The sequence below is a fragment of the Tauraco erythrolophus genome, chromosome 2 (assembly GCF_009769465.1).
Source record: "Tauraco erythrolophus isolate bTauEry1 chromosome 2, bTauEry1.pri, whole genome shotgun sequence".
Taxonomy (NCBI): Eukaryota; Metazoa; Chordata; class Aves; order Musophagiformes; family Musophagidae; genus Tauraco; species Tauraco erythrolophus.
Window position 1 is genome coordinate 119189900 of NC_141466.1, and position 15739 is coordinate 119205638.

The 15739-nt window shown below is 48.1% G+C and overlaps 1 protein-coding gene across 1 annotated transcript in view; it reads right to left on the reverse strand.

The window, feature by feature from the left end:
* Window positions 1–15454, reverse strand: part of ACSS1 (acyl-CoA synthetase short chain family member 1) — a 44682-nt gene extending 29228 nt beyond the window's left edge. The window contains exons 1-3 of the mRNA XM_086631789.1: window positions 15151–15454; window positions 11556–11652; window positions 790–989 (exon numbers count right to left, since the gene is read on the reverse strand). Coding sequence (XP_086487915.1) covers window positions 790–989; window positions 11556–11652; window positions 15151–15454 — 601 coding nt within the window. The remainder of the gene's footprint in view (window positions 1–789; window positions 990–11555; window positions 11653–15150) is intronic.
* Between the last annotated feature and the right edge of the window lie 285 nt (window positions 15455–15739).

Genomic DNA, 15739 nt, shown 5'->3' on the forward strand with positions numbered 1-15739 from the left:
GGGAAACCTCCTGGAAGCCACAGCACACAGCAGCAGTCCAGCAGAGCCCTTCAAACTGTACCACACTATACTAATTACAGAGCTGTGGCTGCAGAGAAATGGCTCTCTGGAGCCCATTAACTCCACACAAGTGGCCAGAAGTGAGGGATAACCAAAACACATACTTGCTCTCTTTAGATTAACTCTCCTAAACCAGAAAAAAATGCATGAAAATTGCTGTAAAACTTACTCCCTCACACTAGCCTTAAAGAAACTGATGTGACTGCTAGGACGTGAGCGACTTGCTATTCTGTTCTTCTGCTGGTATTTTTAGCATTACTTTTTACCCAACATGCTACAAGTGCTTTAATCTAAGAACAGCTCTGTCCGTTGGTACAATGGCTAACAAAGCAGGGGCAGGCTGCCAACACTTCCATACATAAATCAGAGTAGCACAATCGAGACTGCAGAATTAGCACTGTGCAGGAGTATCAAAGAAACACTGTGATTACACTGAAAAAGAACAAATCAGGCCCCATTCCTAAGCTCTGGTTTTCCCTCCAGCTTCACATTGACTGGCAGTAACCCAGAGCAGACTGAATGTCAAGCAATTTATAAGGTATTTCAAGGCCAGAGGATACTGCATCTGCCACTAGGGAATAGGCTCTTCACAGTACTTTGCAAAGCAGAGTGAACTGTCCCACCAGCTGAGAATGAACCTTTTCTCTTTCTGCCAAGGAAACACAAAATTGGGATTATGTTTTGGAGCACTGTCCAGAGGGGTTTGTTCCCTGTTCTGCATCTACTTACAGTCCATGATCCTCCCAGCTAAGGATTCCGCACTGAATCCAGCGAAGATCACAGTGTGAACAGCACCAATCCTGGCACAAGCCAGCATAGCTGCCACAGACAAGGGAGACACGGACATATAGATGGCCACCTTGTCTCCTTTCTGTATCCCATATTTCTTCAGGGTGTTGGCAAGACGGCAAGTCAGATCCAGTAGTTCCCTGCGGCACAGAAGCAACGTTATCATGTGACTGCACAACCTGTTTTACAGCAAAAAAAACGAGGAACTTGAACCGAGAGAAGCATCGCAATCACCTCTGGATCTTCTCATCTCAGCACTATAGGGCATGCTAGCTTTTGTATCTTAAAGAAGGGTGGCCTGGGGTGTGGTGAGAGCCAGACTGCTCCTTCCATTGAGGAGAGAAGAAAAAGGGGACAGAGAGCCACGCTTGCTGCAGAAGGACGAGGGAGTAAGAGCTGCAGGTGCTGCCCAGAGCTGCCAGGCTCTGGCGTGCGTAGAGCAGCCAGCAAGCCAGTGGCTGTCCTGCTGCTTCTAGAAGTCGGTGTCCATTTCAGCCATCCTTGATGCCTTTAGTCAGAAGCTACTAGGAACATATGTGGGATAAACGCAAGATGAAGTGGAAGCCGTTGTCCAAAGACTCCCAGCACTGTTTATATTGGGGAACTGATGGAAGTGCTTAACAACTAGTAGCTTCTCTTTAAATTGCATGGGTAAATAACACATTTGCATGCATGAGGAAGAAAAGGAGAAGTCCTGAGACACTGTGTGAGTGGCAGATTTTCCAAGACTCTCATCGAAGCTGGATCACTGGCAGCCCGAATTCCTGCTGCGCTGCACAGTGCAACAGCCTCGCAGAACTGAGATTCTGCTCCGTGTAAAGCTGCAGCCACTCTTGCATAGAGAAACTTGGGAACACTGAGAACACGAACAAAGGCTCATTTCACAGAGCTCGCCACTGTAACATGCTGACTTAATAGCAGAAAAGTTCCTCTAAGGTATGAAAAAGCAGTTTGTGGACAAGGAGTTGCTCGTACACTTATTCTGATGCCTGCATGGGGTTTAACACAGTTGCAGGCATGCCTGGCACCAAGATGCTGTCATGAACTGAACAGCTCTGTGTGCCCGCAGTGGAAGGGCTTTGAGAGAAAGACAGATAATAGTGCCAAGCAAGGAGTGGTCTCACAGCAAGGAAGGAGGTGACCCTCACGAGAGGCAGCAGAGCACCCCTTACTGGTGCCAACCATCAGGTCAGAAGAGAAGGTTCGCAGAGTCCACCAGGAATGAAAATTGTCCTCTGGGTTCAGGAACTCTCTGAGTACTGAGGCCCAGAGGAGGGAGGTATCTTCTACTCCCTAGAACCATAATCTTTAACCTGTTGCCTGTGAACCCTTCGGGGTCTGTAAGCTACACCACCGGGGACTCCAAAAACTGTAAACAAACAAATGAATTTTGGGGGTCTGCATTCCATAATAAGCTGTAAAACATGAACCTACCAATGTATCATAATCTCCCAGAACTGGCCATAGCTGTGAAAAAACAAACAAACAAAACCAGCTTTCAGCTGGTGGCTAAGCTGAAAATAAAGAGAAATGTTTCTTCCTGGTCCATCAAAAATTGTTTTGTTTCTTCTTTTTTAAACCGATGCAAGTTGGAAATAGGCAAAGCCCAGGTGCTCCACTTTGGAAATGACATAACAAAACCATGGCCTGAGAATAATTTGGCATTTTATTTCTTTGGTATAAAACTCCATCTGCTCTGTGAGGGAAGCAAAGCAAAACAGCCATAGAGAAAGTATGAAGATAGATGCAGTGATGACTTCTCCACCATCTTTGGAAGGTAAGGAAAACAAGCCTTAAATCCCAGCCACAGCACTTTGTGATATTTATTTTAAGACTATTCCCATAGCATCAAGTAAATAGATCATTCCTGAAGCACAGGAACTTGGAGAGGTGGCCAGATGTGCTCAGGGTCTGCTCTGAGCCTTCTCTGCCACCACAGAGTGACCACAATCCTGCAGAAAGCAGATTTGGAGTGGCTTTACCCCAGACTGAATTCCCTCCTAATCCCTTACAGCTAGAGATCAACCTAAACTCTAAAGTACAACATTTAAAACCTCTTCCCAAGCACTTCGTTACCATGCATGTTTTTGCTATCTACATAAGTGCATAGTCTGTTAGATGTATTATTTTGCTTGCTTCCACTAAATTCATGAACTCAATGACTCCGTGCAAAAACGAATTCCCACCTAATGTTTGTTTTTCTGTACGTACCAAAAGGTCACGTTCTCTGGTCCATAATTCATCCAATGCTGTATTAGAGAAAAATCTCAATATGAGTAAATTAAAGAGCCAAAACAAAACTACGCTGCTCAACTGCAGAGCATAAGAAGTGAAACAAGCCCCAGACAAGCAGTTGTGAGAAAGCAAAATAAAAACCACTAATCTGCAATGGAAAATACCCAAGTGCTTTCAGAGCTGCAGCCTCTTTCTCTTGAACAGAAAAGCTAGAAGAGCTCTGGCAAGGGCATCCTTTCTGAGCAACTTCGTGGTTCATTTGCTTGTTCAGGACCCAGTGACCATGATGGCAGAAGCTCTCGTTGTTTTTTTTATCATTAACCCCAATGTAACATCTGCTTAATGAGAGCGTGCAAGCAAGCTGATTGATAGACAAGAAGAACCATGTCTTCACCCCCAGATTTATTCACTTTGCCTTCTCCTTTGTGCTCTGAAAGACCCATATAGGAAGGCCTTGGAGGTCCCTTGGCAGTGCAGCACATGGAGGAATGGACATAAGGACAAGGAGAAGGTGAAGCCAAGAACTCCAACAAAGACATCCACAAATCTCTTGGCATCAGGTGTGTCTTCTGGCTCCTGTGGCAGCAACTCAGGATTCCCCTCCAGTTCAAGAAAAGGAAGTTAGCAGAAATGCTGTGTCAGGAATCCTTCCCTTGACTCCCTCACTCCTTCACACACGTTTTGCTATCTAACAGTAAGGCAATTAGTACATGCCAGCAGGTTACACATTTCCAGTACTTCCAGTACGTTCTCAGGATGGAACGAGCACCCTACAGGGTCACTGCCCTGCACAACTGGGTGGGTGAGATCTAACTGGACTAAGCAAGAGGGAATCATGACCATTACCACCTGCTACTGCTGCCAAGCTTGGCATTGCAGTCCCTCCACCACACAAGGCTAGAAGAGCCAAGAGCAATTGAGGCCTCAGGCCCAGCACTGCCCCACCCTTGGCGCAGAGGTAATGCCATCGAACACTGGCCGGCTGTGCACAGGGAAAGGCTTGCCTCCATCCGCGCTCAGGAGGTGTGTTGGAAGCAAGGCAATCTACCAAAAACATACACCAGACGCTGAACAGAGCTAGATGCTGTCACCCTGGAGCCGAGCATCTTCACTTAGCTTCTGCGTGCACTGAAACATGGGGTAGAGAGGAAGGGTAGAGGAAACATACACTTAGAGTGAAAATGTCTACCCTGAAAGGGCTGAGCTGTTGGCAGTGAAGGGCAGAGGGTAGCCAGGGGCTCAGGGCAGATATGCACCACTCCTGCAAACCACAAGAAGAAAGGCAAAATCCCAGGCAATGCTCAGAGTGTTGCCATCTCCCTGCACTGCAAAGGATTTCAGCACAGCTGCCCAAGCAGACGCTGCGGAGCAGGGCACGACACTCAGCAGAGGCAGGCAGGACAACCACCAGAGATGGACAAAGCCACGGGGCACACAGAGGGTCCCAGGACGCCTGGCTCCCTGCACGCAAGCCAGGCAGACAAGAGGATCTCAGCAGAGCCGCCGCAGGAGAAGGAAATGTGCTGCAACCAAAGGAAGCGACTCTGGACAGAGACAGCCAAGAAACTGCAGTCACTTCATGGCGCAACAGTCTGCAACACCTCTGCAAAAGCTGATAGTAAGAGCTGAAGGCAGCTAAGAGAGCAAATCGGGCAGCAAGATGCCAATCCGGAGGGTAAAGCATCAGGGTTGAGCTGAGAAACAGGGAAGCAGCAACCAGCTGGACCCAGGAGGTGAGGCCGTTTGCACAGGAGAAATAAGAGTATATATAGCATGTGCTTTTAAAACAAAGCAAGCCAGGGAGACAGTAGGTGCGTTAATGAACACGGGCAGGGAAGGTGACAAATTGTGACACATGTAGGAGATTCTAGACTGGCTTTCTAGACTGGCTTTCAGAAAACATTATCTTTCAACTGAAAATGTGGACAAGCCCAACCCATTCACTGTACTGCAGGTGTGAGGGTAGACAGCTGCTGAACATGGATTTCATGTGAATTTACCCACCCTGCACCTCCAAAATCAGAGGGAAGCACCATCTTACCCTAATGACATGCCTGCTCACTGACAGGCTTTAAATGCCATGCACAAGAGAGCTGGCTCTCCCCCTGTGCCAGCAGGAAACATGAACAGGGAGAAGAGGCTGGGTTGCGCACAAATCCCCCCTCCACAACTGTAACAACCACCCAGTCGCAAAGCTGCTCTTACATTCTCTCTCCTGACCTGCCGCCCGCTGATTTCCGTCAGCTTTGGAGCAAACCTTTCACGTAGCTGTTTCACGTCATGACCTGCTGGAAAACCACGTCCTTTCAGGGACGGAGCAGCCCGCTCCTGTTGTGTCCCTGCAGCCCTGTAACAGGGCGCTGCTGTGGCAAGCAACATGCCACAGGCTTTGTAGCGAGTTCGCAAGGTCTCAGGAATGCAGGTTATGATGGTCGCTCTGTCTGAGCTCTTCCTGACCTACCCAAAGCTTTGTTTCACTTCGTTTAGCTGCAACAGCAATTCTTCTAATTGACCAGGTAACCATGGATAATGTTCTTTATCTTTTTATGCAACCATCACGGGTTTACAACCCTAGCATAATGACGTAGTATAAAGAAACACAGGCTTGGTATGGTAAGAGGCCTTGAGAAATGGAGGCACAGGATGTGGCATGAAGGAGAACAGTTATGGGACAAAAGGAGATGGAGCACAGGCTGGTACTGGTGGCCCCACATTGCGAACGACCAGTACGAGAAACGTGGACCTGACGCTAAACAAAAGTGGTAACCAACAGGACCTCTTCCTTTCCTCTTCTGTAATAATTAGATCTTGACTAATAAGATTAGAATGTTCAGGGCTCAATTACACTAAGAATAAGCTCTCAGTCCTCTCTCTATAAAGTGTGCTTCCTTTTTGCCCATAAACAAGACTTTGAACATTAACACTGTTCTCTGCTAGAGGCTCATCACCCTTTACACAGGCATCTCCTCAGCTATCACAGCATCCCTTCTAAGCACAAGATCTGCAAGGCTGTCCCCTCAGCACAGCCAGCAGATCACTGCTCAGGCCAGTACTTCTGTTTAATCTACCAGATGCAGCACTTCTCTCCCTATCTTTACAACATCTCTGCTCAGAAAGTACCAGACCATACTTCTCCCAGATCCCTCCCCAGATATAGTGGTAGCTGTGTTTCCAAAGCTCATCGCTCAATGTCTGAAACAAAGACTCCTGTAAAAACCATCACCGACACACGGCATTTCTCTGATGCATTTTAGGGACGCCCTGGCAGAAACATTTTTCCAAGAAGTCTGAGGCTATCTTTCACCACAGCAAGACAGCCTGCAGCTTTCTAAACAAAGGAAGCCAGTTTTTTACATCCAAAAAAATCGCATCAAGACCTTCTTTGGGAAGCAGCCTTTTGCAAAGCATTTCTAGCCATTTTCCTAATATATTCTGTGCCGTACATGGGCTTTGACAGTGCCTGTTTAGGAGGTTCAGCACAAGCCATGTCCTCTGCTGTCTCAGCACTAAGGCTGGGTCGAGTTCTTGCAGTGACCAGTTTATTTCCTGGAACCACAGTTTGGATCAGGCTGAAACTATTTGAAAATTCAGGACAAATGCCCCAAACAGGATAGTTTAAAAAAAAAAAAACAACCAAGAAACAGACCTGGGCGTCTCTCAGCCTAGCTGTTGCTCTATGTGAATTACTGCGGAGCAGCCAAGTTCGAAGCCTGCCTCTATACCCTGAGATCACAGCACTGTGAGCATTGCCATCTGAGACGTGGGCTCAAGTCCCGTAGGACACAGTAGGTCTTCACCCATCCCTTCTTCCTCGGTCAATGTTAGAGCCACAAGAATAACGCACAAATGTATTCACTCCTCACTGCAGCTTCTGTGACAGTGTCTCAGTTTAACCCTCCATTTTCCTCACTTTTTTGCTAAATTAAGAAAACTCATGTTTCCTTTTTTTCACCAAAAGGAAGACTCAGCATTTTTTCCATTTCAGTGAGAATAACTGAAAAATATGAAGCCCAACACAAGGCTTTCTGGCTGTAGATTCAATTGCTAAACAAGCACAGCTCTCCAGCCTTCCAGCAGACATCCTGAACCCAAGGCAAGGAAAACCTCTTGTGACCTTTCTCAGGTGAGAAAGTAAAAAGTCCCTGAGCTGCCTTGGATAGGGAAAGCCAAAAGGCTGGGCAAGATTTACATGTAATTTCAACTTAGGAAGCCAACATTGGCAAGAAGTAAGTACCCACATGGCTTCCAGCTGCAATCTTCACTATGATCTCTGATACAATTTCCTTAGCTGGGGCTAAGGAACCACCATCCCTTGGCTTGTTAAAGTCACAGCTCTGATGTGGTTAACAAGAATGTCCAACTATATCTCCTCTGCACATTCCCACCTACCTAGGACCCTAGGAAAAGCTATCTAGGACCCTAATTTCTGGCCTCTCTGCTTCTGCTCTCCTTTCCCTACTTCGTATTTACATTTTGAACATTTCCTCTCCCTGCAACGTTTTCTGCACTGGAGTGAGCTCCTTCGTAAATTAAAACCCTTCTGCTGAGACCCAGCCTGCAACTCTTTGCAAAAACAGGTTAGCTAACGCATACTGCTGCCCACTTCTTCACACAGCTCCCTTTGGCAATATCCATAGGATTCTGCAGTGCTAGGAAACACTGGCTCACAGGTGGCTAAATAGTTGAGACCGTAGTAAACAAGGGAACACTATAAAGAGAATAAATAACCCCATGTCAGACAGGGGGAGGTCTGGCATCACTTTAGCTGCTGTCTTTAACATTCCCTGTTGCTGAGCTCCAGCACCAACTCTGCCTGCTTATATAAGGCACTTGATAATATAGTGCCCTTTAAAACACAGGCTCAGCAAGGCACCGGGGAATTCCTCTGCAAGGTTTCAAAGCTCCTGGGCCTTGACAACATCCACAGACCAGGACAAAACACTCCCAGCTGGCTTGGACCCTTCTGCCAATTAATTCAGCTGGCTGCTCACTCCTGTAGGTTAACTGCTACTTCACCACTGCACTACCAATGGGTTTATGGTGGTTTAGTATCTGGAGAGCTAGACCTTTTGACAACAGATTGGCATGATCTGTCCCCACTTTGCTGACTGCAGCCACCAAATTCCAGGAGGGTTGCATGCCTTGCTGTCACAAAGCAGTAAAAAAACAAGTCTCCTGCTTTCCCATTCAAAACTGGAGATAATGTGAAACTTATTTGAATTTCTACTTGATAAAAATGAAACTCAGAGGAGGAAAAACCACAAGAGGGGCCAGGGAACATTTTTCCCCCGAAAGGCTGAGTTACATCAGCTGGAGAGACAGGACAAAACTCAGCAGCAAAAAAAAAGATCATCACAGCTGAACTTGTAAGGGCAGCAATCATCATTCAAGCAAAACTGAAATGTTTCACCCCTGGCTTTGTGCATCTTTGCCAATAAGGAGATGTTTGAATTCCTCTCCTATCACAGAGCACTTGAACTCAGCTACATAAACACAACCCACCTTGCTGACAAGGGTGCAGAGGGATGAAGATTTATGGCATGGTCCCACCAGCTCTTTGCCCACCACAAGTGAGGCAGTTGATGGGGCGGCAGAGGCAAATGAGGCTCTTACTCCTCCCAAGGACGCGCAAGCTGGGATAGCACTTGCCAATGCAGCTGCATTTTCTTGCCAATGCACGGCAGAGGCCGCACTGATCGAGGCCTTCCCGTTCCTCAGGGAGGAGGAAGCTTGTTCCAGTCCTTTTCCTGCAGAGTCTCCTGCTTCCTTTGCAGGCTGTGACAGGAACGGGAACAGCGCTCAGCTGCTTTCCTGCCCCTGACAGCTCCCCAGAGGAGAAGGAAGAGGGCCAATGCCAGCAGCCATGTCTTTCCTTGTGCCACTCAAGGCTTATCTATAAGGAGAAGCAGCTCACAGCAGCAAGCTTTGCAAGGTAGATAACATAAGAAAATGGTGCTTTGTACTTCACGTAAGCCCTGGACACCTCTCAGCTGAGATTCCAGGACCGTCCTCGAAGCTGGTCCATAAGGCAGTGGCCACATTAAAGTCTTTACCTTCCTAGGGCTTGACTTTAAGGCTGTCGTCCCATTAACAGCACATTCAGATCCTAAGGGAAGGGGCACATCTCCTCTGCCACAGACACCAGAGTTTGGATCCTCCTGATATCCAACATCCGTCTCATTCCCTCTTCACACTGGGGCTGTCCTGCACTGAGGCTGGAGTGCAGAGACCACTCTGCTACAGGAGGCTCTTGGAGGGTTACTCTACTGGCATCACAGCTTCTGGGCCACCTCTTTTTCTGATATGCTTTCCCTCACAGAGTTTCTAGTTAAAACAAGATGCTACTGCAAACAGCTTTCAACTAAGCCCAGCCTCAAACAGAGGTCAGTGCCAACACACCTTGGAAAACCTTACCGCCCCATTAAAAACTTTTAAAAACGCAGTCCAAAGATCACAGAAAAGGCAAAACTTTTGATTCTCTCCTTGCGTACACACCCATGTAATATCGCTGTTTTCAACAAAGCTATTCCTGACTTAATGAAACAAGCAGAGAACCAAGTGACCCATTTTATCATGTTGTAGGACCAAAGTCTCTTGAGAACCTGTGTCACTTGAATGCAGTCACATCTCCCCAAGAACACCAGACAGCAACAGGAACATGGCTCTCAAATACAAGCAGAAGTTTGAACATAGAGGTTGCCAAATTGTCCTTCACTTGGATGTTCTTCTTTCTGGTTCCTAGTTACCGTATCTTTGCAAGGCTGCACAGAGATGGATTCAGTTTTCAAATGTGGGTTACTTGTCTTCAAGCCACAGCAATCACGAATCCACAGGCTGAAAATATGCTTTCTTCCAAATACATTTTGGCATGGCCAAGGAAACAACAGTTCTGTTGCTGTTCAGAAAAGCCTCCTCATTTCTCCAGAGATTCCTAGAAGATGGTTTGAGGGTCTGGAGCAGCTCAGCACATTTCAAGTAACACAGCCTAACGGGTAGGCTAGAGTTGCCTTAAATGAGGCTGTGCTATCTGATGGACTTCTCTCCTTCTCAGGTTAATCAGAGCACAATTCCCACCTCTGACCTACCCCCAGTTTCATGCCCGGGGCGTACAGAGAGCGGTAAAAGTGCACATACCACCCAAGCTCTAGGAAAAACCTTCAATTCTACCTCCTTTGCTATCGCCAGAATGGCAAAAGCAAAATTCAAAGCATTTAGTCAAGCTACCCATTGGTTACAACACATCTATATCACAACATGCCTACACAGACCATCAAATAACAATACCAAGATTAAACTCAACTCACTTCTTCCACAGCTTTATATCAGACAGTTTTTATTTCTGTTGCACTAACATCTCAAAGCTATTTGTTCACCCACTCCACTCTGCTGATCAGCTCTTCACTCTATAGAATAACGTTTTCAGAAGCTTTGATAAATGCTGGCAGTTAACCAGACCACCAGAACCTATTTAGACTCCAGAAGCTCCAGGAATCCCAACTATCAACAGGCTACAGAGAACATTTTGTAAAAGAGTCAGATGACAGCACTTGCTACGTCTCCTCTGCTTTCTGATTCAGCAGATCAAACATCTGGCTCCCTAAAACATGCACCGAGGAATGTAACAAGCCTGGGAACCTTCAACTTTTCCTAGAGAGACAGATGATGTAAAAGGTATTTTTGCAGGCAGGTATGCCTCCTAAATGAGGGCACATAGCAGGGAAAAGAAAAATATGCTTGAAATCTGCCCTATTTTAACAAACCCTACAATCTATAGCAGTAGTTACAAGTCAACATCACTCAGAGCAGCCTCAAGGTTGCTCTAAACTGCACTGAGGATGGGGAAAAGGAACAGGAACTTCAAATTGCCTCCAGTCAGGACTCAACATCATGCTGTTGACCATCAACGCAAGGCGTTGTTTGCACCAAGACACTTGCTGCTGTCCTGAAACCGAAAGCTGCTCACAGAAATTTTCCCATGAACGCTTCTAATAAGCAAAAAGAAAACTGGCAGTTGAGAAAATAAGCCAGGGAGGAAAAAAAAAAAAAACAGCCTTTCTCTCCTAAAAGCCCCCACTTACAGGGAATCTACAGGCAGGCCTGATTAACACCATAACCAGAAGATGATGCCAGATCTGAGTCTGAAATTTTCTGTAGCTGTCACTAACTTACATCCACTGTACCTCTTACCCTGCAATATGCTTATTATTCATGAGTCTAAGATCAGGGAGCCCTCTCCATGAAGAAGCCAGGGGAAGAATATAATTTCTTGGTAGGAACATGCCTCTGTTTTTCAGGAGTCATATCATCACGACACCACAACCTAGCAGCAGTGCTGTGGTTCCATGTCCTACGTGCTGGAGTACCTTGGAAGAAAGGAGAATTTCACAGAGTTCTGATTTTGGAGCATCAGCTCTTCTCCCCACCCCACCACACTGCCTGGCATCACAAAGCATCACGAGAAGGTGCCATACCTGTACGTTACATGCACTGCAGTGCCAGGCTCATCTCTCTCCCAAATCAAAGCCACTCTGTTCGGAGACTTTTCAACGTGTCGATCCAAGCAATTTACTGTAAGAAAACAGAGGTTTCAACAAAGCCTGATCATATGTAAGGTGCTGCATAAACTTAGCTTGGTCAAGCGTAACAGCAAGCTAGCACAAGGTGAAACACAATTCGTTAGCTAGCTAGCCACACACTCACTTAAGAGACCAGGAAGTTGTCCTTTACAGTGGTTAGCAATTGTAGCACTAGTAAAGCTGACCTTGGCCAGATATGTAGTAAGCAAATACTGCAAATATTATATTTATTTGGTACAGCTGCCTTAGAGATAGCATCCCCATGACAAGCCTCAGCCGATTCAGCTCGGCTTAGCTTCACTGGCTAAGCTTAAACCAGTCCAAGTGTCTCCCCTGCTCCCAGCACCACAAAGACAAGACACTCTTTCGATGTTTTTATTCCCCAGAGCAGCATTTCACTACAGAAATCTGACAGACTGTCTTCCCCAGCTTGTATTTTTAGCACTGCGTCATTTGAATTTTCTAATTAAAGCTTATGTGAAACATTTTTATTCCAGGGTATAATGAAAGAGCTGAATCTCAGCTAACTGAAAATACCCAAAACTTTAGCATCTAGGGTAAACTGATGGAATACAGACATCTACACAGACATCTGGGAAATATGAACGAGCTTCAAGCTGTGTGTTACATCCCCTAAAACTTGAAGGTGTAAAATTACCATCTGAAGGAGCATCTCTCCCCGCTACAACCAGAGGCAGAGGAAACCTGAACAACTACGTGAGATGCTCAAGTGAACTTAGGGAGAGCACCCACCATGAAGAAACTTACAGAGAATCAACCCAGGAGACCTGCCTGAATGTTCAGCAGCAACTTGCCTGATGATTAGAGATTAACCTTGCAAAGTATTAATTCCAAGCCTACACTAAGCTTACTTATTCCATTATAGTCTTTCAAAAGCACTAACTTTATTTCAATAGACAACTATTAAAAACCAGCCAGGCGCACTGCTGTATAACTCAGAGAAAATCCTTACAAAAAATTCTGAGTTTCAGATCGTATTTCCTGGAAACGTTAACACTGGTGAGGATGGATTTCATTTTTCAAGACAAATTTAGTGCAACAAAAGCTGCCTATTGCTGCTACGATTTGTGAAGTTTAAGTAAACAGCAGCTCGGGAGTTGGCTTCTGCATTCTGTGATCACAGCTGATTTACACCACTACATGGAGGGCGGAAAGGAGCCCCTAAAGGTGCACAGAGAGAGAAATCCCTCAGAATTCAGGATATTTCATTACAAGAACAACTGTCAATCTCAAAAAGATGAAAAAGCGCTCTTCGGCTTTTTAAAGTCCTTAATTTCTTAATGTAAATTCCTGCAGAAATACTATAAAGGAGTTAAAGCCATTTCTTAGGTCATTCTAATACAATACAGGAGGACAAAAGCTCTAATGGGGAATGCTTTAGGCAGTTAAACACCGATTTCCTCTGTCACCCATCCAGATGTGGATCTGCTGTGGCTTGGTCCGTGATCCTTAGCAACTCCCACCTCCGAGCTCATTGCAGCAACATCCTCACATATTGCGCCACACTACAGTAAATCACATTAACAGGGATGCATTGCTCAAGCAGCATTTCTTACTTATAAGCAGCTGTACTAGCCTTCAGAGGGAATTCCTGTCACAGCAAGGCCCAGCTGAGCCAAGTGAGAGCTCTAGTTCCTTGCTCAGTAAGAAGTGGCAGGTGAACCAGGGCCAAATGCTATTATTTCCTTCCTGATTTTAGGCTTACAAGAGCCTTTTGCTCATTTTACAAAATATAATTTAGTGACCTTCTCCTTACTGCTACACCCTAATGATTTCTCCACATGTTTTCTTGCCTCCTCAACAACGCTTGGAAAGGATTTATTTCAGTAAGACATGCTCCTGAGAACCTGTTGCCTTGGAAGTGCAGTAGTTTGTTGAGGTATTTTTCTGGCCAGGAGTTACAGTGCAATAAACCCAGCAGCACTGAAGCTCACAGTTCTCCCAAATCCTGCTGCAAGGTCTCCTCAAGCAAAAAGCAGCAGATGACTCAGTTGCCTGTGGTCTAGCTGTGTTGGCAGACAGGCACACGGGATGCTCTGGATAAGGGACCTGAACTGTTGCCATGTTTCTGTAACCAGTATTCAGATCAAGAGATCAAGGGACAAAACCAGAGCCTCCTAGCAGGAAACCAGCCACTCAGCTGTGGCTGAGTACCATCTTCATTGTGCCTTAAAAAAAGAAAACCAGCAATAGCAAAACTGTTTAATTCTGTACATCCATGTTTCAGAGATCTACCATTTCTTTTTACCTATGCAAAGAAAATTAAGTGGCATTAAGTGCCTGCCGACCAGACCTAAGACATCATCTAAAACCAGCCCCAGCAATATCTGGATTTCAGATACCTGACCCACAAGGGATACAGAAGAAGGTGCTGATCCCACACTACAAAGGAAAGAAACAGATCTTTGGAAGTCTCTGTGCTCAGCCAAGATCTTCCTTTCACCAGGAATCAATGAAAACAGAAGTCTAGCTACAGTCCCTCTGATTGCTGGGTGCTGGAAGCAGGGCTGCACACACACATTCATCAACTTGGGATCCACTGCTGGGAATCATCTCCTGGGAAAAGACACTCCTCTGTGTTCTCTGGAATACATGAGGAGGGTTTGTTCTTTTGCTGTGAAAAAAGGTGGCCAGAGAAACTACTGAAACAGTGATCAAAGCACTCTCCCAGGACCAGGAAACGAAAGTAAGAAACGTACATCCCTGTTAAAAGACTTCACCACCAAGTTGTACCCTAGACCGGACTGGGGCTTCCTCCCACTGGATGAAGCAGGGTCACAGCACAGAAGAGCCTTGGCCAGGAAGAAACTCAGAGGGAGCTAGGACTGTCATGGCAAATTTTTCTCTTCCTTCACGGAAGTGGTGAAGTTGGAGGAAAAGACCAAGCTCCCCATTTAAGAGAGAAAAGAAGCTGCAGCTTCCTCCATAAAAGCCTGGGATTTGCACAGTCCTCTACCTTTGGCTCCTCTTCGCACCTGCGCTGCGCAGCCCACCACTGAACCAAGCAGATCCCTGCAGCCGGCTGCCAGGGTCGAGGGTGGCAAAGCTGAGGTCAAGGCCTCTCTGCCAGCCTGGTGCCAGGGATGCCACAGCCCATCCGCAGGCCTTCGCTCGCCTTCGCCCCACACGGACCCGAGGAAGACGTCGAGGCTGCGGCAGGGTTTCCACAGAACCGACAGGCAGCCGCCGGGGAAGCAGCGCCAGGGCAAGAGGCTCAGCCAGGAGTTAACCTCGGCTTCGGATTTTCTCCCCGCTACCCAGCATTTCGCAACACCCGGCAGATTTTCCCCGAGCGCCGCTCAACCAAAATCCCTGTTTTTTCCCCCACGGCGGGGCGCTGGGAAGAACTACCCCAGTGGGAAACCTCCCGGGCAGCGCGCAGGAGTTTCCCAGTGGGAAAACCAGCGGGCAGCGGCGGCGCGGCGGCCCGCAGGGCGGCGGGGGATGCGCGGGCCCGGGGACGCCTTACCCGAGACGTTGAGGCGGCCGCCGAGGAACCAGCGGGCGGCGCAGGCGGCCGGGCCGGGCTGGCAGGACGTGTGGAAGGGGCTGTCCCAGCGCAGCGACCCCCGAGCCACCTCCGCCCAGAAACCGGCGGGGTCGCGGGCCGCCCGCTCCCGCCAGACCCCGTACCCGCCGGGCGGCAGCGCAGTGGGGCCCCCCGCGTCGCCGCTGCTGCTGCTGCAGCGCCGGGCGGCGACCGGGACCCGTCCCGGCTCCAGCGGGCGGCTGAGGGCGCGCAGCACCCGCGCTCGAACTGCCGCCAGCGCCATGGGACACGGCCCTCCACAGCCGTCGGGGCCCCGCCGCGCCCGGCACCGCCAGCCCCGGCGCCGCCCCCGGCCACGGAACAGCCCCCGCCCGCCGGCCGGGAGAGACCGCCTGCGGGGAGGGGCTGCCCCCGGCGGGGCGGTGCCGCACCCCCACTGCCCCGGGGGCACCCCGCAGCCCGGCACACCTCTGCACCCACAGGGCCCCGGGAGCACCCCGAGAGACAGCCCTGCACCCGCACAGCCCCAGGATCGCCCCGCACCCGGGGACACCCCTGCACCTCCGGG